The 20,807-nt window shown below is 39.1% G+C and overlaps 2 protein-coding genes across 4 annotated transcripts; one reads left to right on the top strand and one right to left on the bottom strand.

Moving 5' to 3' along the window:
• The first annotated feature begins 6,572 nt into the window (after positions 1 to 6,572).
• Positions 6,573 to 15,420, top strand: ampd3a (adenosine monophosphate deaminase 3a). Of its 3 annotated transcripts, none has more exons than XM_034111201.2 (15): positions 6,573 to 6,778; positions 9,670 to 9,892; positions 10,029 to 10,209; positions 10,322 to 10,487; positions 10,569 to 10,788; positions 10,924 to 11,053; positions 11,206 to 11,400; positions 11,630 to 11,761; positions 11,844 to 12,007; positions 12,088 to 12,214; positions 12,668 to 12,831; positions 13,472 to 13,592; positions 14,226 to 14,399; positions 14,490 to 14,600; positions 14,700 to 15,420. In XM_034111201.2, exons 1-15 carry the CDS (start codon positions 6,715 to 6,717, stop codon positions 14,874 to 14,876), a joined length of 2,349 nt encoding a protein of 782 aa, XP_033967092.1. In that variant the 5' UTR covers positions 6,573 to 6,714; the 3' UTR covers positions 14,877 to 15,420. The 3 variants fall into 3 exon arrangements, with proteins under 3 accessions (XP_033967092.1, XP_033967101.1, XP_033967107.1); XM_034111210.2 differs by lacking the exon at positions 6,573 to 6,778 and adding an exon at positions 7,491 to 7,639; XM_034111216.2 differs by lacking the exon at positions 6,573 to 6,778 and adding an exon at positions 7,863 to 7,908.
• An 87-nt stretch (positions 15,421 to 15,507) lies between these two features.
• On the bottom strand, positions 15,508 to 19,757 carry lyve1a (lymphatic vessel endothelial hyaluronic receptor 1a). The gene is made up of 6 exons (XM_034111229.2): positions 19,597 to 19,757; positions 19,335 to 19,518; positions 19,109 to 19,248; positions 16,539 to 16,754; positions 16,209 to 16,281; positions 15,508 to 15,941 (listed from the first exon to the last, which is right to left on the bottom strand). The coding sequence occupies exons 1-6, from the start codon at positions 19,676 to 19,678 to the stop codon at positions 15,719 to 15,721; spliced, it is 918 nt and encodes a 305-aa protein (XP_033967120.1). The 5' UTR covers positions 19,679 to 19,757; the 3' UTR covers positions 15,508 to 15,718.
• Between the last annotated feature and the right edge of the window lie 1,050 nt (positions 19,758 to 20,807).

The following is a 20,807-nucleotide window of genomic DNA, read 5'->3' on the forward strand; positions in this document are numbered from 1 at the left end:
CCCACTACGCAGGGACATAATGTCCCAAGCGGGGGGGGGGGGGGGGGCGATCTTTCACCCACACCCAGAGCACTTGGCTCTATGGGCCTGGCCCGTGAGCGGTACAATCTGAATACACATGAAGCTGACCCTGGCAGCTGCAAAGCGAGCCAGTGGCACTCATGTGTTATCTGTACAGTCTTCAGGCAATCGGTTCGCCCCAGGGCAAACAGAGTGTGGTTGATGCCCAACCCTGCCTTTATTTTATTTTAACCCTTATAAGGGCAAGCCTGTTACTAAGCAACGATTCTCCCACTGTTTGTGGAAGCAATTGCTGTGGGGCCCATACGAGTCAGAGTTCGCAGGCACCCTCGGGTTCGCGAGTTCTTTTGACTCAGGGTCTGGCTGCATCCTGGGCTCTGTCCAGGATGTCTCCCATCCAAGACATTGGTGCAAGCGGCGAGCTGGTCCTCGTCGCTCACTTTTGTCTGCCTTTTTAACAGTATGGACGTTCTACTCCCAGTGTGACTCAAGCACAAGATTTCCGAGAGAAAAGCTCGTCTGGCAATACGGGAGCTACAATATCCCATACTGAGACATCGAACGGAGTGTTATGAATGAGAACTATAGGTTACTTACGTAACCCCAGTCCTCAGAGTAACATGAAGTGAGATGTCTCACCAGATGGCCCTCCTTGCTATGGTCAGTGTTGCCAACTCCTTAGTAAGAAAAGTACCTATTGGCTGTCCAAAAAGTCGCCAGAAGTCGCTAAATGACGTCGTCGTCTAATTTGCATATCATGTAATGGCGGCTGTAGAAGAGAGCATGGTAGAGGGGAGTACAAAAAACGTTCCCAACCCTTCAAGGATCAAAACTTGAAACCACCGGAGTTAAATCCAGACGACAGTAGTTCAGATATATCTCTATTCTGCAATGTAAAATTACTTTTTTGCTTTCCCGTCTTAAGCAGAACATAACTCAGAATGTATTTTTATAGTGTGAAAGTGAGTGAAGAAACATTTACATTTTACATTTAAATCCCGCTCAAAACCAGGACAGCTTGGCAGTTGGCGCATGCGCAATTCATTTGCAGTCTCGACGCGGGGGAGTGTGGTTGTCTCCTCGCTGCTCTCTCTGACTGCAGCAGCAGCAGCTCTGCTGCCGCCAGGCAACTGTCAGTCTGAGCGCCTGTGAGTACTATGGGAGGGAGGCGGGGCTCACGGCAGCTCGTTAACTGCAGAACAATACGTGAGTCGCCAAACACCAGAAAAGTCGCTAATAACACCATTATAAATCGTTAGAATAGTCGTTAGTCGCTTTTGACACAAATAAGTCGCCGGAGGGTTTGGAAATCCGCCAAATTTAACGACAAAGTCACCAAGTTGGCAACACTGGCTATGGTGAAGCGAGAAGAGGTGCTTATTTTGAATGACGCATGCGTTGTGGCGCAAGCTACTTATAGGGGGTGAATTCCCTGACGCTGACGTCAAGATCACCAGCCAATCAGGATTGGCGTAATGAGATTGATGCTTCTGTTTGCTCCGCGATGAGGCGCATCCCATAGTGAGACATCTCAGTTCATGTTACTCTGACACTGGGGTTACGTAAGTAACCTATAGTTTTCCCACTTCCTCTGAGGGGACAGCACGGAGGGGGGGCATGAAGAAAGACCTGCACCAGCTTCATCCACGCTGGCGTTACTGCTCAGTGTCATTTCATTTGACCAAATGTCTTTACATATACATTTAATAGATTGTATTATTATCCACCTTTTTGTTTTCTGTCCTTTTATTTAAAAACATTCTTTGAGACTTCATCTTCTGGTTCAAATTTCAATAAATGTAATTTGTATAATCACTCTTTTGTCTTTATTCTACATGAAAATGTTAGAGATGCCATTCAAATCTGTTGATTATTCATATCTTCCTCAGGCTAGGAATAGTATGTCGAATTTTTACATTTTTCTCACAGGATATAGAATGAAACAACACTGGTTTTATCCATTGTGTATGCTTCAGCTCTTCAGACCAACATAGTAAGATGTGAGCATGTTCCTAATTGTGTTGGTATGCAACCTAGGTCTGGTCTGTTTCATAAAGCAAATCTGCCACTTTTATATTGCAGAATTTGTTCAATTAAAGCAGTCTTTAATTGTTTGTCCTAAACATAGCAATATATGCTTTTGAAATGTAACTTGTCTTTGAAAAATAATAGTATACAGTTTATATTGTGCATCACCTTTAGCTTAAAAATACATAGATGTGTTTTTTTAATCTATAAAATAAATAGACACTTTATCAATCCCAAATTGGGAAATTATTTAACAGCAGCAGTGTGTTCAGGTATTACAATATTTAAAGTTGGAACAAAGTATAAACTACACATCACAAGTATAATGCACAGCAATCCATAAGATAAGTCCAATATGTTCATGAAAACCCCCCAGGAGACACCAACAATAATGTGGCCGAGTGGACTCCGGAGTTTGCTGCATGAGTTGCACTGTATGATCTGTGGTGTAGTGGTCTGTCACTCAAAATCTGAGTAGCCAATGGGGACGCACCCCTGAAAGTCCCGCCCACCTGGGATGTTTGTGTCAAAATCTCAAACAAAAAATGAGGGAGCGCAAACGAGAGAGCTGCAGCGAGAGCAAAAGTCTGATCATTGAGAAAGAAGAAACAAGAACTGAAAACAAAAACCTATGTTAAAACAAAGAACAAATACTCATAGTTTACATGATTACACAAATGATTTGTTTGCAATTTATAGTTTTATTTTTGAAATTGATTTTATTTTGCTTGACTTAGTTTTTTTTTCTTTTAAACTCATAGTTTTTCTTTATTCTGAGAAAGTGTTGCTTTATCTTTATGATACAAAACTAATCCCATAGATACTTCACTTGGTCTTATTGTAAGCCTAAAACAGAAAGGTAACAGTTGAACCAGAATCATGCTTGCAGTTCAATAAACATATGTTAATTATTGGGACATTAAAAGCCAATTTACACATTTTCTTTGCCTAACAATAGCTACAATATGTCAGTAACACGTCACCTGCCCAACACATTACTGAAAGGCACAAAGCCATTACAAATATTTCAGAAATAAAGAACAATGTGCCATCTAGTGGTTTTTTTAAATGAAATATATTTCTACATTTTTGAATAGGGATTTATTGTTACACAAAAACATGGTAAACAAAAACATATCCAGTGTTTCCCCCACTATTAAAAGCCCTCTAAAAATAGATTGAATGGATCTAGATCTGGTTAACTCAATGTACTCTCTAACTCTGTCAGGCTGTCCCTGCTTGAGTAAGCCAATCAGCTGCTGACGCCAGTGTTGTGATGTTTGCGTCAATAAACTGATTTCCACTGCTGTATTCACACAACCATGGAGATCATTGTTTAAGACCTGCTCTTTTTTTGGTAGGAAGTGCGCTAAGATACCAAGGTGAAAAGGGATTGTCAGGAACAACTGGAAAATAACCATCAGGAATTATTATTATTTTTTATATAAATTGTTAGATACTTTCTTTTGGCTTTTTAGAATCAGAACTTTTTTGGGGGTGAATAATTAAATTGGTTACCATGACACTGTATAGAACAGCTTAAAACAGACATGAAAAGTGTAAGCGAGAGGGGCCGGTCAGAAGAAAAGGGCCTTAGGTCGGATTCAAACCCGGGCCACTGCAAAAGTGCTCTTCCAGGTTAGCTACCTGGGCACTCCTTATTTACACAATTTATGGCACTGCTTATTGTCCCGCTGTTTATATTTTCTATTGTCGAGAGGAGACAAAGAAAGATAATTATTTAGTCTGACAATACTGCTGTCAATCAAAATGATACAGACTCACAGCTAAGAGTCAATCTTCTGTTGACAAGTCTGTAAGTACCCTGATAACCTGAGCTGACAGGATTAGCGTCTTATTAATCACATACTCAGTCAGGTTAGTGACAGTGGGCCCCTGCTGCTCATGACAGCAGCAGTACATCTGGGCCTTCTTCTCAGTGTGAGGAGTTCAGGAATGCTTTACTGCAAGACTAATTATTCTGCTCTGCGAATATATCACAGAAAGTGATTTCATCTGTCTGTCTGAGTTTTAATTGACTTGCATTTTAAATAGAATACATGTATGCAAATATAGAGACACTTACTTTTGCCATGATGATGCACACTGACGGGGTAAGGTCTATCTCAGATGGGAGACTGTAGTAAGAGACACAACATAAATCCAGGTGTTACGGTTTGAAACAAATAAGACATCCAAGTGAAAACTGTCGGTTATTTGTAAACATTTTGTCTATCCAATTAAAAGGGCACGCCTCACTGTTGCATGTCTTGTATTAGCTAAATGTCCTGCAAATGAACAGAACATTCACAAGAGGGCAAGATGAGTCCCAAAGAAAGAAGAGACATAACAGGGAAACAGTTATATTTCACATATTGACCAATTTGTTAAACAATTTCTTCTATATCCATCAATAATTGTAATGCTAAAGTAGTGAAAGAGAAACAAATCACCATAATGGCTGAGCTCTTTATTTGTTAGGCTGATGTTGTTTTAAAAAGTTGCGGCAACGAAAGAGTTAAGGGTGGAGGGATGAGCACTGCAGGGTGGTGGATGAGATTTCATCTACTCAAGTCATAACAAGAGCACAGCATGACTTGGATGTTTCTTTAAAGTGTGCACATTTGATACAGACTTGAGAGACAGCAGAGCCTCAGGAGGTGAGTACGCTTATTTGACATAATGTTAGTCTCAGTCTAGGGTGACCACTGATGATTGACAATGAAAATATCACTTACATTAGGTTTGTCTGTCTTCTTAACCTACATTTAGCCAAATCTAATTTTTAAGTAATAATTTACGCAGTTTCGTTGTACTGTCTGTGAGATCTTTTTGATATGATTTGATTCGATTTATTTCCGATGTATACAACAATAATAGAAAAATGTAACATGACAATTATTATACGATACAAAATTAATCAGTGTCAAATTGATATAAACAAATATTACTGATTCTAAATTATGTATAAATAAATAAATGTAGTTACTGGTAACTAGTTTATTTGTATAAATATTAAAAACATATTCATCAATGCAATTAAAAACCCTGCATCTAGACTTACAGGAAATGTGTCGGACTGTAGAGGAGTGAGGGGTGCTGCTTTGCAATCATTGGTGAATTCCTTTGTTTTTATGTTTACTCTTCCCCAGGCCCTGGCCGCTGAGAAAGATGAGAAGAGGAGACACGCCCCTTTTACAGCAGGAGTCAAGTTCTTGCTTGGGAAAGAGTGAGCTTCCTTATTTTCTTAGTCTCATCCCTGTCTCTCTGTAATGTAAATGGCTTTCTCTTCTGTTGTTGACTTTTCTTTCAGATATGACTTTGACAAAGAGCCAACTTGGGTGTACAGCCATTAACAACAGTGACATGTCTGGGAAAAGATAAAAAAAGACAAGATAAAGACAGCAAAATACAGAGAGCTGAGTCTGAGATACAGTAGGGCTATGAGTGGTTGGGTAATGGACATTTATTTTGATCAGAGTGAGCACCATTAAGATGCTTCCCACATTAGTGCCAAATAACGCCTTCTGCAGAGAGAGACTATAACTGCATTTATCAGCCATCTGATCCGATCTTTTCTAAACCAGACACTTAGTCCAATGAAAGAAAGTCTCCTGTGAATGCTGGATAATAGTTGTTATTTCCTGTGTAAGTGCCAAGTTTGGGAGTGACAATTCATTATTATCATTATTATTATTATTATTATTATGTTGTAACATTGTTCATGCTGCCCCGCTTGGCCAGGTCGCTCTTGAAAAATAAATGTTAATCTCAATGAGACTTTTACCTGGTTAAATAAAGGATATATACATATATATAATTATTATTATTATTACTCTGCTGGTTAAACAGCACAAGAACCAAAATGCTAAAATATTGTTCTCACCATTTATGTAAACAATCAGTCTTGCCACTGACCACTAGTAAATAGCTCGGAAGCAAGTATAGAAATATAAATAAAATTCATTATGCAGCTCTGTATCATGTAAAGATAACACATTGGAGGTATTTGTCTTTGCCTTCACACAAATTGGATTAGTAATCTGAGAGTGTAAAGTAGGATAATACATTCTGAGGGCAATTGTTTCCCTTTAGAAAGACTTTTGCTAGGAAATCCAAACTGGATTTGTTTGTTTTTTTGGTTGTCAGAGCCTAGAAAAAACAGAGCTAAGAAGAAAGGGAATAACAGATATGAAGGGGCAACTGAGAATGTTCTCAGACTTCACACCCAGTTTACTGGAGGTTCACTAAAGAAAATAATGATCGTAAGTAACATATGACTTAGTGAATACAAATGGCATATGACGAATACCTGGTTGTGAAGCCTCTTCGCCACAGAGGTAGAGAGTTTTCTCTCTACTTTGTGTGCACACTGAGTTCTTGTGTGATTGTGTCTGAAGGAGGGGGGTGGGGGGGGCAGTAAAAGAGAGAGCAAGAGATTAATAGAGCAGAAAGCAGCAGGCTCTGTCCACTCTGAGTGTGGCCCTCTCTTTGTTGACAGCCTGTTTTGACTTAGTCTCAGGATTAGTAGCTCTGTCGACAGAAGGCCACTTGCTCCTTAAAATAGAGAGAGATATGCAGTAAGGACAACACAACTATAACTGTATGCCTCTGTAGACTCATAGATTGACTGGGTCAGACCCAGGTAGATGAAATTGCCACTAAATGTGTACAGTGCTTCCCTCTACAACGACAACACCCCCAGATATGGCTATGAGCGGCACTGAAGGTAAGTGCAGAACTCATTCAAGATATATAGATGCAATACAAGATGATGGGCAAAACGTTAAGTCTGCTTTTCTTTGCATTACTACACATCACCTTTTATTATAGGCACATGGTCAACCGAAAGGAGTCTGCATGCAGCTGAGATGATCAGTGACAAAATTAGACAGCATGTGTGGGGCCGGGGAGATCACTGAGTGCAGAGCAGCTTGGACTAAATGACCCATTAATAACAAATTTGAAAATACCTAAATGATTTGCATTACATTCACGCACTTCTTTGGGACTTTATCTGTACATTGCATAATTGTTGTAATCCTTTGTACTGTCAACCTTTGCACAATCCTTGTACCATTTTGTACATTCCTGCATATAATTATAATTTCTGAAAACTGCAAAGCTCATGTTGTATTCCGATATATTGAACTTATGTCCAATAGTATTTTTTATACATTTTAGAATTCACTTTAAATGTATCTCACTCACAATACAAAGAAAGCGAATTTCTTGTATGTGAAACATGCTCAACCAGATTCTTATTATGATACATCTTTCAGAGATTATTAATTCAATTAGAATTAATACAAATTAATGAATACATGTATGTATGAATAAATAATATAACCTTAGAAAGACAGAACAAAATCAAAAAAACTATTACAATCAATCAGCATCGTTGATATCGTCGTTCATAGTTGGCATGGTAATAGAACAGGACGTGCGAAGTTAAATCTTTGCTATGCTAACAATAATAACTTGTATAGCTTTACATATCTATGGTAAGCATTAAACAACTAATGTAACCCAGAAAAGCTGCCAGATATATTGAAGTGAACTTACCAGAGGCCACACATCACTGATAGGGGTAAGATCAAGCTAAGCTAAAACGTGTAGGGAAGTTCGTGCTAGCCGTATAGGCTACAGTCTATGATGCTAGCGCAGTGAAGATCACTAACGTTTGTTAGCATAATAAATAAAGGATTGGCTTAGCCAACGTTAGCCGCGCAATGATTTTAGGCTATGTGGTTAGGTTAATTTATGTCAAAGGTGCGGAGATGAGTGTTTACAAATAGGTAAATTATCTTCTCCGCCTTTTTATAAAAAATATTTTAGTAACATTCGGTGGAAAACCGGGTAAGTTATTACTTTTTTTGTTTCTAGTGTTTGTCTGTAGGCCTATATCCCGTTGTTGTTGATTAGCTAGTTCCTTTCAAGCTGTTTCATAGACACCAAATTTTCTATTTTACAGATTTACTGATAAACATAATCATATTCCACTTTCCGTTCCACCCTGACTTATGGCATTATTTAATTGATGGATGGGTGGACAGATTGATTGATTGATTGTTTGACTTTGGTGATTCCATTAGTCAAACCATTTGATAGTCTTCTATATTGAGAGTCAGCATTGCTGGGAAACAGAAACCCTCTTTGGAAAAGTTCCCACAATACACCAATACACTAAGCGAATGCAGGGCTGAGGATGCAGGGCTGAGGAATATATTTGTCATGTTCCCATCATGTGCCATATAAATCTGGGGATAGGACCTTGGGAACATAGGAATTACCCCACTTGAAAGGGCATCTGACAGTGAGAAAAAGACATACAAATATTTGTTTCACAGCAATTATTTCAGGGTGTATGAGAGGATAATTAATAATAGATAAGGCCATCATCTCCAGATCAATAGAGCTTTAAGAGCCTATCCCTTTCACAATGCATGCGGAGTGTTGATGTGGAGCCATAAAGCTCTGGTGATGCTCAGCTGTTGTCAGGATAGTGTTGTGTGTCCGGAATGATAAGCTTGCATGGAAGCACCCATAGTAGAGCGGAAAATTGGCTTATATTACACCATGCAGCATGGCCCTTCTCTGTTGTTTCCTTAGCACATCAATGAGCGAGCTATATCATGTATCACTAAGGATATCAATAATACACAGTTTACCCAGGTTATCTCCTTGCAGAAATAGACGGTTCTCGGTTTCGCATAGCTGCTGTACTGTATGTGTCTGTGGGCCTGACTGTAAACAGATGTAGTCTATCCAGGAATAAATAAGCTGCTTTATTAAAAATAGCTTTATTTACAGCCATGCTGTATGATAGGTTAGATAGAATTACTACTATTATTTTTATTTTACAGTTAGTGACTGTAAAGTTACATTTAAAGAATAGCTCAGGAAGGCTGGTTTTCATACAGAGGTCATGATGAATCTGGGGATTTTAATAGAACTATCTGACATGAGTTATTTTCAATGTGTCAATGTACTGCTGCAACATTTAAGATGCTTTCAGTGTTATTTTGACATTACACATAAGTGTTTCCATAACAGTACCCCATTACTGTAATTTTCTGATGATTATAGTTGTATGGCACCTTCCTAAATCATAGTGACTCATTGCTTAATATAAAACCATTTTAGAAACTAAAAAGGCAAAGAATAAAAAGTACAACAAGCAACGACAGATAAAAGGAAGAAAAATATATCTGAATAAGCAAATAATGGCCATCATCAACACATTGAGATATTGTTATGAAGATAATGCAAGTTATGTTGAAATGATTTGGTTGACATATGTTAACATTACATTCCCCATTCTTTAAAGTTTTTATTTTGAGTTGTGTAGAAAATAAAACTCGATATAACGCTTTTAAGCCTGTAGGAGATGATGAACAATTCACACAGAGCTCTCCAGGTGGGGATGCCGTGCCGCAGTAAGTTGTTGAATGTCATGCACCCAAACCCTTACACAGGTAGATTTGCTGTTTACACAACAGAACAAACTGGTCAGAGCAAGTATAGCACGATCTGATGTAGGGGGCAGATCCTGTTTGTATCCTGTGATTCCATGTCACTGTCAGCAGCCATTTTACTGTAGCTTCTACCTTCTTGCAGACATGCCTCGTCACTTCCCGAAGGTCACTCTGAGTGAGGCAGATGAGGTGAAACAAATGCTAGCAGAGCAAGTATATGCATCAGCGCTAAAGGAAGAAGACCACAAGGATGCCTTATCACTATTCACCGTGCCTGAGGATTGCCCGATTGGCCTACAGCAAGCCAAGGAGCATGAACTGCTCAAGGAGCTGGCCGAGCAACAGTCGGAGGAGAGCACTAAGAGGTAGGCCCTGCTGTTGAGTCACAGAGGATGTTGTTATTGGTCAGATTAATGTCACAAATTAAATCCTTTGAACAAATGTATCGTGACTTGGGGAGACTCACAGTAGCTTATATTAACTATATCATTTACTTTGCAGAAGGCAAAGCTTGAAGATGATTCGTTCCCAGTCAATGTCCCTGCAGATCCCAGTGAATACAGATTTGACGCGGTCAGTGACAGTCACGCCATACATGACCCCAAGCTCCACCTGCTCATCGGTGCAAGAAAACAGCCCGGAATACCAGAGGGTCACTATAAGTGGGGACTACTGTGCTGGAGTAAGTACTTTAAAACATAAATGTGTGCATCTCTGTAAGAGAAATGTATGATTTTGTGAACATTAGATAACACTTGAAATCGATTAATGTGTCATGTCCATTCCCCATGCAGATAACAGTGGAGGATTATGAACAGGCAGCCAAAAGTTTGTTTAAGGCTCTGCTTATTCGTGAGAAATACTCAAAGCTAGCCTATCACAAATTCTGCAGAACCACAGCCAAGTTCCTCCGCAGCACTGAGAACATCAAATGGAGAGAAGAAGACGACGTCCTACCAGGTTTGGAGTGTATAGCATTATTGTAAATAAAACGTTATTCTGTATTATACAACAATAACAGAAACAGGTTGTTGCCTGCAGATATGTGCCAATGTCCAAAAGATGGGGAGGATCCGTACAGCATGGAGAACATCCCAGAGAATCTGAACTATGAGCTGAAGATGAAGGATGGGATAGTTAATGTGTATGACGATGCCGAGGCTCTGAGAGAAAACCATCCCCATGACTTACCCTACCCAGACTTAGAGACGTTTGCCATAGACCTTGGTCAAGTGCTGGCAATGATTGCAGATGGACCCACGTAAGTTTCCTAAACAAAAAGACGCTACAGCGATGCTGGTTGAATAAACAGCCCTGGTTGTAAAACTGGTTGCTGCCACTTATGTGAGCATTACTGAGTTACACTCATTCAACTGAAGCCCACTCTCATTTACAGAAAGACCTACTGTCACAGACGACTTAGTTTCTTGATCTCGAAGTTCTACCTCCATGAAATGCTCAATGAGATGGCTGAGCTAAAGGAACTCAAAAGTGTGCCTCATAGAGATTTCTACAATGTTAGAAAGGTTAGATTTCTATTCTTTGTAATCCAATATTGCTTCTTTTCAGTACATACTATCATCTTGTTGAAAAGAAAAAGGTGGTGAGAAAAGTGTGTTTGTAAACACTTAACTTAGACTCAAGTAGACTGAACATAGACATTGTTTTTTTCTCCCAGGTAGACACGCATATTCATGCAGCTGCCTGCATGTCTCAGAAACACCTGCTGACCTTCATCCAGGAAACATATAAGACTGATTCTGACCGTGTGGTGTTAGAAAAGGATGGACAAAAGTTGACCCTCAAGCAGGTTTTCCACTGTCTCAATAAGGACCCCTATGACCTTACTGTGGACTCTCTGGATGTACATGCTGTAAGAGAATCAGACATTTCCACAATGTTTTAGCATTGTATTCTCATTTTGTTCTGTGTTTACTTTTAAATATGTTGAAATGGCTGGATTTTTTTTTTAAAACATTTTTGTCAGAATCTTTTTATACACAATTTATGATGCTACTGCCAAAAACAGTATTTGTTGGTACTTTTTCGTGACTTAACATTTTGGGTTCACAATTATGCTGTGTAATTTCTAAACTTCACAGGGGAGACATACCTTCCACCGGTTTGATAAATTCAATTCAAAGTATAATCCAGTGGGAGCCAGTGAACTACGAGAAATCTTCCTGAAAACAGACAACTACATGAATGGAGAGTATTTTGCAAGCATCATAAAGGTATCATATATAGTACTCATATGTTTTAAATAACAACCTTTGCAAAGACTGTCTAGCACACTCTACTTATCACCTTTAACAGGAAGTGGCCCACGACCTGGAGGAGAGTAAGTACCAGCATGCAGAGCCACGTGTCTCCATCTACGGGCACTCTCCAGAGGAGTGGGACAGTCTGTCCAAGTGGTTTATCAACCACAAAGTGTACTCTCCAAACATGAGGTGGATCATTCAAGTGCCCAGAATATAGTGAGTGCTACACCACAATTCAGCCTTATAATTAAAAAACATTTCCCTAAATTATAACACAATGTTTTCATTTGTTTCAGTGATATTTTTAAGGAGAAGAAGCTGGTACCTAATTTTTCCAAGATGCTGGAGAACATATTCCTTCCTCTATTTGAGGCCACTGTTAACCCACAGAAGCACAAACACCTCAATGTCTTCCTCCAATATGTAAGATGTTTTTCTTTTAAGGGTCAATCATACCAACATCTACTCAGCCAAAGATGTTTTGAGATTTTCTATAACATGAGAACATAACAGAATATAAAACGAGTTTCAATGAGGTAGCACTTTTAAAAAAAAAAACGTTTACTGTAGTGGCATAATCATTAAAACAAGCCATCATGTGTGGATCATTTGAACAATGTTACCAACATTAAGGATTTTTAATATTTCCTTCCTCTTTATGACTTATTCTCACTTATTTGGAGTGTCTGGATGTTCTTCTTGTTTAACCTTCTTGCCAATATTTGATGTAACAAATGATTATGAGTATATTCATAGTTAAGAATGATCAGATATAGAGACAAATAACTAATATGTGTGACATAATTAAACAATATGCATGGATCAGACTTTATAAAACCATCCCAGTACCAAAGGCATGTACTATTTCCTGTGCAGGTGTCAGGCTTTGACAGTGTAGACGATGAGTCCAAACACAGCGATCACATGTTCTCCTTCAGGAGCCCAAAGCCTGAAGATTGGAGCACAGATGACAACCCCCCCTACAGCTACTACATCTTCCACATGTACGCAAACATCATGGTTCTCAACAACCTCAGAAAGTAAGCACTCAGGCCTTTTTCTTCAACATAACACATATTTCGTCAATAAAGGAGATTCCATTGCTGGGAGACTGATGGAGAAAATCCTACTGGGAAGAAATAATGAATAAATCAAAGGAAAATACTGAACTAATAAAAACTCATAGCTGATGAGAGCAAAGGTGGACAAGGTACATGTTCAAATCACAAATCAAAACTCACCTCTACAGAACTGCTTTTAATCTGTAATTAATGTTGTGTTTTAAATATTTTAAGTGTGTTGTTTTAATTATGTTTTTATGAATTTTTACTCTATAAAGTGTCTTTGAGTTTCTAGAAAAGCGCTCTATAAATAAAATGCATTATTATTATTATTATCATTGTACACATTGAATTGATTAGCATTAAAATATACTTTTAATAAGTTCTCTGTACAATATTTGTGCCTGGATTTTAGTGGTGTAATGTAAAGTACTGTACCTAAGTACAGTAGGTCAGTAAATGTATTAATTGGTGTTCACCAGTGGATAACAGTAACTTGTACATCACAATATGCATTACAGCTGATATCTATAAATATTCAGAATGATGAATAATGAGCATTATAAGACACTGCTCTATAATTCGCTCTTATATTGATCGTCCATTGTGTCCTCTACAGGGAGCGAGGACTGAGCACCTTCCAGTTCCGCCCCCACTGCGGAGAAGCTGGATCGATCACTCACCTGGTCTCTGCCTTCCTCACGTCAGACAACATCTCACATGGACTCAACTTGAAGAAGGTACTTCAGATTTGTTGAAAGGAAATTCAGGATGCTTTCTGAAGAATATATAAAAATTCAAGAATAATCCTTCTCAGTGCAGAGAGGGGATAACAAGGGGCTGCTGCTGTGTGAGATCAGCTCTGCAAAGATCAATAATGAGACGGGCCTCTATGCTTTGGTCCCTGTTCAAAATACATTACAGTAGACCAAAATAGCACAGACAATGTGAGAACGCTGTAGAGTGTTTCATTCGATTACTCTTATCTCTAGACCAAAAGGCAACGTAATCAATACTGAAATCAACCTCAATCTTGTCACTGTTTGTTAGTCTGGGACCACATTTTTTCAGTTTGTGTTTCATAACAGAACAACTGAGAATTTGAGAACTGTAGGAGAGAAAGATAGAAGAAGTACGTTTTAATTTCTGGTTGATGGACAGTATGTTCCTGAAAAAAGGGTGGGATCAACTCCGCTGATTGATTAAAAGGTTGAAAATCTCAACATTTTTGCTTTCAGTCTCTTATTTGTATTTGTCTAGAACAAGCAACGTTGCCTTCATGTTACCTGTCTCATGTTGTATGGATGCCTGCCACTCTATGTATTTGTCTTTTGTATTTATTTATCTATTGTTTAAACTGAATGTTCCCTCAGAGCCCGGTGCTGCAGTACCTGTACTACCTGGCCCAGGTGCCAATTGCAATGTCTCCACTCAGCAACAACAGCCTGTTCCTGGAATACTCCAAAAATCCTCTCCGAGAGTTTCTGCACAAAGGCCTGTGTGTGTCTCTGTCCACAGATGACCCCATGCAGTTCCACTACACCAAGGTAAAGAGAAACTGATACACTGGAAATACAATGTTTATAGATCAGTATTTCTATAGTTCTGCATTGTTATGCATTGTCTGGGTGTTTTAGGAACCACTGATGGAAGAGTACGCTATTGCAGCTCAGCTCTGGAAACTCAGCACCTGTGATGTATGTGAGATAGCCAGAAACAGTGTGCTGCAAAGTGGACTGTCTCACCAGGTGAGGACACTTCCACTCTCATAATTTGTTCTGCTTTATCACATTTTCTTCTACATTGATCCCATTTGTATCCCACTAATTGATCTTGTTTGTTTGCAGGATAAGTGCCACTTCTTAGGAGTGAACTATCTGAAAGACGGACCTGAAGGGAACGATATCCGCAGGAGCAACGTCGCGCAGATCCGCATGGCCTACAGACACGATACGCTGTGCAATGAACTCAGATTCATAGCGGATGCAGTGAAGTCTGATGCCATGAACTCCCAGTATGATTAAAACGGACCTCACATTAGACAGAATCCAAGCATGCTGAGTTCTCAGTAATCACATTTAACTTCATTTTGAAAAGGGCCAAAGAGTACCTGTGATGATAAAATGAAACTATAATATCCTTACAATTTAACAACAATGCTTAGCCTGTGACAAGTTGATTAGCAGCATGCTTTGGATGACTCATGGCACTTTGGTCCTCAAAGGTTTAGACAAAACCGTTTGAGGGCCAAGCCCACTATGTATACGCAATTGTAACTTGCACTATATTTTATGAAGGGGGTTATGTCATAGAAACGTACAGTTGACATTTATTTTAAGTTACTGTATACACTGTACATCAGACACGAGAACACTTAAGGTTGAGAGAGCATTACTCAAAGCTTGGGGAGACTGGGGAGATAACAGATGATGTCTGGTACATTTCCTCTGTCTCACTTAAATAGCCTGTCTTAAAATGATTTGGAAAGATATCAATATTTGTTTTTTAGGAGATTTCCAAAGAGACAAGTCCCTTTTAATGCTTGAAGTTGTTGTTGAAATGCTGCATTAACACATGTGTTTGTTATATAAAGCACTATACTAAAATGAATAACAAGTATTCAGTCTTCACAATGATTGCATCGCACACATTGCCTTCTAGTGGCTGAACTGCACCATTTAATAACATCAGAGGGCTGAAAAAGCACACACATACATAACATTTACAAAATAAAACCTTAACCTTAAAGGCCACTCTTTCACAGAACTTAAAAAAAACAAACAAGGGGACAATCGTTGTTCTAAAAAAGATTATTACATGGTAGAAGTCCATTGATGGCTTCTTAAAGATATCTCATCAGAAATGTTTAACTTGCATTTTCTTCCACTTCTATTCTCTCATCTTCTATTGTCTCATCTTCCATTCTCTCATCTTCTATTCTCTCATCTTCTATTCTCTCATCTTCCATTCTCTCATCTTCCTGAGCAGCCTCCTCGGTTTTCTCGGTTTTCTCCTCAGATGTCCACTCCACCGTCTGGATGTACTCTTCTGCCTGCTTAATGTCTGTGCTCACTGCTCGACTTCTTCTCCTTTTCACAGAGAGAAAGAAACAAATCATACAATGCACTTGATTTAATATGATCTACCCAAAATGTTATACGAAAGAAGGATGCTTTCACTTATCAGTTTATCCCATGCTTTTAAGTGATGATATACAATGTAGCTTCTTTGAGTAATGCTATTGTATATAGAGCTCATTAAAGACAAATTCAACCCAGATAGCATCATCAAAACACCAACAATCTCTCTTTAAGCCTCAGTTTTATAAAGAGTTTGCTCATAGGAAAACTACTCACAGTTTTATGAATGCAAGGATGATTATTGCGATAAGGAAAAGTCCACAAGTTGAGGTGATGAGTATTGCCTTTGCTGGAACGATAAAACATAAAAAGGGAAAATATATAAGTAATTCATAACAATCACATTTAGAATAGAATAATGTATTGTCATTATACAGGTACAATGAGATAGTAGAGCTACTCCTTTTTTTAAGGTGCCATCAAAAAACAAACAAGAGACGTACAACAGTCAGGAGAAGACAACATACAAAATAAAAAAGTATAGTATGAACTCAATACGTCAAAAAGTCAACAGTATTAATTCCCTTGTGAACAAAATGCTCGTACCTCCAGCAGAGCTTTGTGAGCCGCCCACAAACGGGGCTGGTTCTGCCCTGAAATCTATGGTAGGGGTTGAGGAGGAAGAGGAAAGGATGGAGGAAGACGTAGAGTGCGAGGTCGGGCTTGAGCTGGCTGCTCTCGAAGAAGACTGAGTTTGCCCCGAGAAATCCGTCCTGTCCGAAGGGCTATCAGTGGTTGCATCCTTCAATTGTGTAGTGGCTTCTGTGCATGTACACGAAGACCATGAGAGATACGATAAGAGTTAGTGCATGCCATTTGATAAATGTATGTTGACTAGAAATTCCTTCTGCCTCCCTTATGGAACTAGGTACTGATAGCGATATCCTTGGGGACAGGGGTCTTGTCGTGTTTAGTCTATGAACAAGTGTGGAGGGTTAAACAAACCTATACTGTTTTATGATATCTAATCCAACAATTAATTATCATGAATTGTGGAGCAAAGTATTTTTCTATTCAGAATCAGAATGCCCTTATTCGTCCCACAGAGAATAAATAAGTAAAGAGATGGGTATTAAACAAGTTTTGTAAGATGATAAAAAAGAATGCAGATGAACCCTGAATAGAATAGAATCTTTTATTGTCACAGGTACAATGAGATGTTACAGGATTTGCATTTTGAAAAGTATTTTTTTTTACTTTTATTTTTTATTATATTTTGTATTATATCATAACTTAGTATTTTTTGTTCAACATATGTAACATTAAGCTGTCTGTGGCTCTTTCCTGCTGTAACGATGCACATGTCCCCTCTGTGGGACTAATAAAGGTATTCTGATTTTGATTCTGATGAGTAGGGCTCAGGGTGGGAATTTCACGACGGCCACGACGGCCATGGCCGTCGTTGCCCCGCACTTTGGCCGTGATGCCCTGTTAAAAAAAATGCAATTCACGGCCAAAGTGGCCTTTGTGCCCCTGTCAAAAGTAAAACAAACATTCCTGTGGTATTGGTATTTTGACTAGCAATTTAGTTAAATTGTTTCATTTATCAACGCTACAACATAGCGTTTCGTGAGTCGGTTGTCGTTGTTGGGGGGGAAAGCAAACAGCTGTTTGCTGCTTGCGCTGTGCTCCGCAGCAAACAGCTGTTTGAGGAGCTACGGAGCACAGCGCGAGCAGGCTCCCGTGAGCGGGAGGGCGCTCCTTCTTCACTACAGACTATCGCGCCACCTAACCATTCGCCAAAATGTTTTTAATACGAGCGGTAACCGGCCAAGCGCCGTGCAAAAAACAATCTTCAAATAAAAGAAAGTCACCGGAGGAGTTAAAGGAGTGACAGGGAGTTGGCTGCAGTGCCGCGTCCTAAAACCCTTTTATAATCTATTGATTAGATTTATGATTCGAACATTATAAAAGTAGGGTAGACATGTGGAGATTATCCGGCTGAACAAAACGTGCATTTATCAAACAGGTTTGTTTTCCACAGACCTTATTTCCAGCTATTTTCCAAAACCCTGTGGAGAAATTCCATTGCTTTTTGTCGAGGGAACCAGCAGCTTACTTCCTGGTTTTAGGACGCGTCACTGGCTGCACCTCTCAATATGATGCCAATATAAACAAGGTCTTCTGTCGGCTCTGTACATCAATGCCGACGTATGCTGACAAGTAAGTGAAGAGTAGACAATATAAACGTATTGGCGAAATGTCCCAGCAGTTTAATGAAGGTTCTAATCAAATCAATTACATATAGCCATTACATGTCTAACTCCTAATGACAGGAAGGCAGAAAGTGCATTATACAAATAATAATACTCATAATAATAGCAGAATTTTTTTTAACAATGAACACAATATCATTATTTTAATAAACCAAATATGAACAATTGAGGAAAATGAGGCAGAACTGATGATTAAAATGTAGTTAGTGCATACATTATTGCAACAAATGTGTTAATTGTCTTCATTATTAGTCGATTTTTTTTTGGTGGACGAATGCTCCGGGCCAGTGGTTACAATGGTGGGGCCAGTGACAATACAATTTTACCCTTACTGTCTACCCCTGACTGACTTATGTGGTTTATGGCTGAACTTAACGTATACGTTTAAGAAACACTATTGCTATTCAGCCGTTTGTAAAACGACTGGTGTTGACGTTAGTGCTACACTTTTCAGTCATGTTGATTGACCAGCGTAATTTAACCAAACAGCCTTTGTGCCCTGTCATGTGGCCTTTGTGCCCTTAAAAAAAATGTGAACGGGAAGGCCAAATGGCCTTGCCCCTAAAATGATGAAATTCCAAGCCTGGTAGGGCTACTCCTTTTTTTACGGTGCCATCAAAAATACAAAAAACAAACAAGAGACGTACAACATTCAGGAGAAGACAACATACAAACAACAAGCTTTCATACTTCAAAATGCAGATAAAGTTGAATATAGTCCAAATATAAATTGTGTCCCTATGCAAAGAACCTTTCATCGACACTAATGGAAGTGAATACCTTCTGATGTATGATTTTTTGAAGGACAGGATGATTGATATCTTCAATTAACAGTTGTCTCTTACTATTAGGTGTAAAGCACTGTGAAATGTTTAATGAAAACATTAAAATATGTCCTACCTGATTCATCGAAACAAAACACATCCAACTTCTTTGTAACATCGACTCGCCATGTCACCAAGCCCGTCTTGTTTTGTCCACAATTAGGAATGGCCTTGACGCGGGGAACGACTGCTAAATGTTCATCAATCCATCCATATCTGAGAAAAAACATAAACAGAACATCAGACAATTTTCATTAAACTCCACTTATATGACTGAGGTGATCACTCTTCTCTGGTCTCACCTGCATGTTTCGAGACCTCGAGTGAGAGCGTCCTGCACTTGTGCCTTTGAGGCGATGTTCACTCCGAGGGACAAGCAGAGGCTCCGAGCATCAGAGGCATTATAGGAGTACTGAGGCTGGTTCAGGTAATTTAAGTCACTAACCTGAAATACTCCAGCAACACTTTGATCTTTCCCTGGAAAAACTGGATACAAATAACTTGAAGTTATTAAAAAACGAGATCAGATTTGACAAATGAGTAAATAGTGCTTGATAAACTTACCTCTGATGTGGCTTGAGTCAATGTTTTGATCAGAGATGACTGAAGTAAATGACAACACTAATGTGAAGCAGAGCCAGATCATATTTATGACCGGTCAGAGTTGAGTTGAATGAATGCAGCGGGATGACAAGTGATGCACGGTTTATGCGCCTCTGAGCCAAATGACAGGGTTAAATAGGGCTGATTTTGTCCACTGGGGTGTGTGGACTCTGCCTTTGCCAGATAGTAGAGGAAAAGGAAGAGGGAAGTGCCTCTCATGGGTCACATCAAGAGCCATCATATGTTCTAGGAGCAGGGCCCAGGAGACAGAGAGATTAAACTAATATGTCAACATGAGATAAAGCCACAGAAATGCAGTGAATTCATGTTCAAGGAGTAATTCAATAATGATCTAAACAGGGTTGCTAATTGCCATAAAGTTTTTCAGTGAAAGAAAAAGTGTTACATTTTTTGTATGATTCAACAATACAGCTTGTCCTCAGTCATTTGAAATGTTTCTGACATCTGACACTGGGCACCCCCTCCTAATGACTTCCTCCCGAGGGAATTGCTCAGTGATGAACATGCTTCTGATCTCTGGTATCCTCTCATGAGCCTTTGGCACACGACAACATCCCACTTCCACAAAAACATCTCCACACAGGCCCTGACGGCAGGAAATGACGCAGAGCTTACGAACATGCAGCAGTGTTTTTCTAAGATGTGAGATGTCAATGAGGGCATAATAAATTACAACTGGGCGCTTTACGGAAAAGTACAGATGCTAAGCTTCTCTTAAGGCGTTTCTGTTGGTTCATATAATGAGTTTTATCACATTACATTAAATGGTTTCCTGAGTCAGGAAAAGTAAGAACAGACATGTTAGTGAGGGAACAAATATGATTGGCATAGAATGGATCAGGACCATCATTCATTTTATTATTTACACCTGTGCTTTTCCCAATTTGAAATGTGAAAAATGCTGACTAATTTAAGATGGTATGCCTTGCTGGTATAATCCAAAATTCAGTAATTACCAGCAGGAGGGGCTATTTCTTGGCTAAGTGAACCTTTATTACATAATGCAGCCATAAGTAGACAGGAAAGAGGGACTCTCCGTACATTAGTATATTGGGCAGCTGCTCTACCAGTACTTTTGTTTTTTTTAAATTGGGTTTGGTCTTGCTGAACAAATAACCAAAACATAGAGTAAATATTAGACTTACAGCAGG

This window comes from Pseudochaenichthys georgianus, chromosome 3 (genome assembly GCF_902827115.2).
Source record: "Pseudochaenichthys georgianus chromosome 3, fPseGeo1.2, whole genome shotgun sequence".
NCBI classification, from domain to species: domain Eukaryota; kingdom Metazoa; phylum Chordata; class Actinopteri; order Perciformes; family Channichthyidae; genus Pseudochaenichthys; species Pseudochaenichthys georgianus.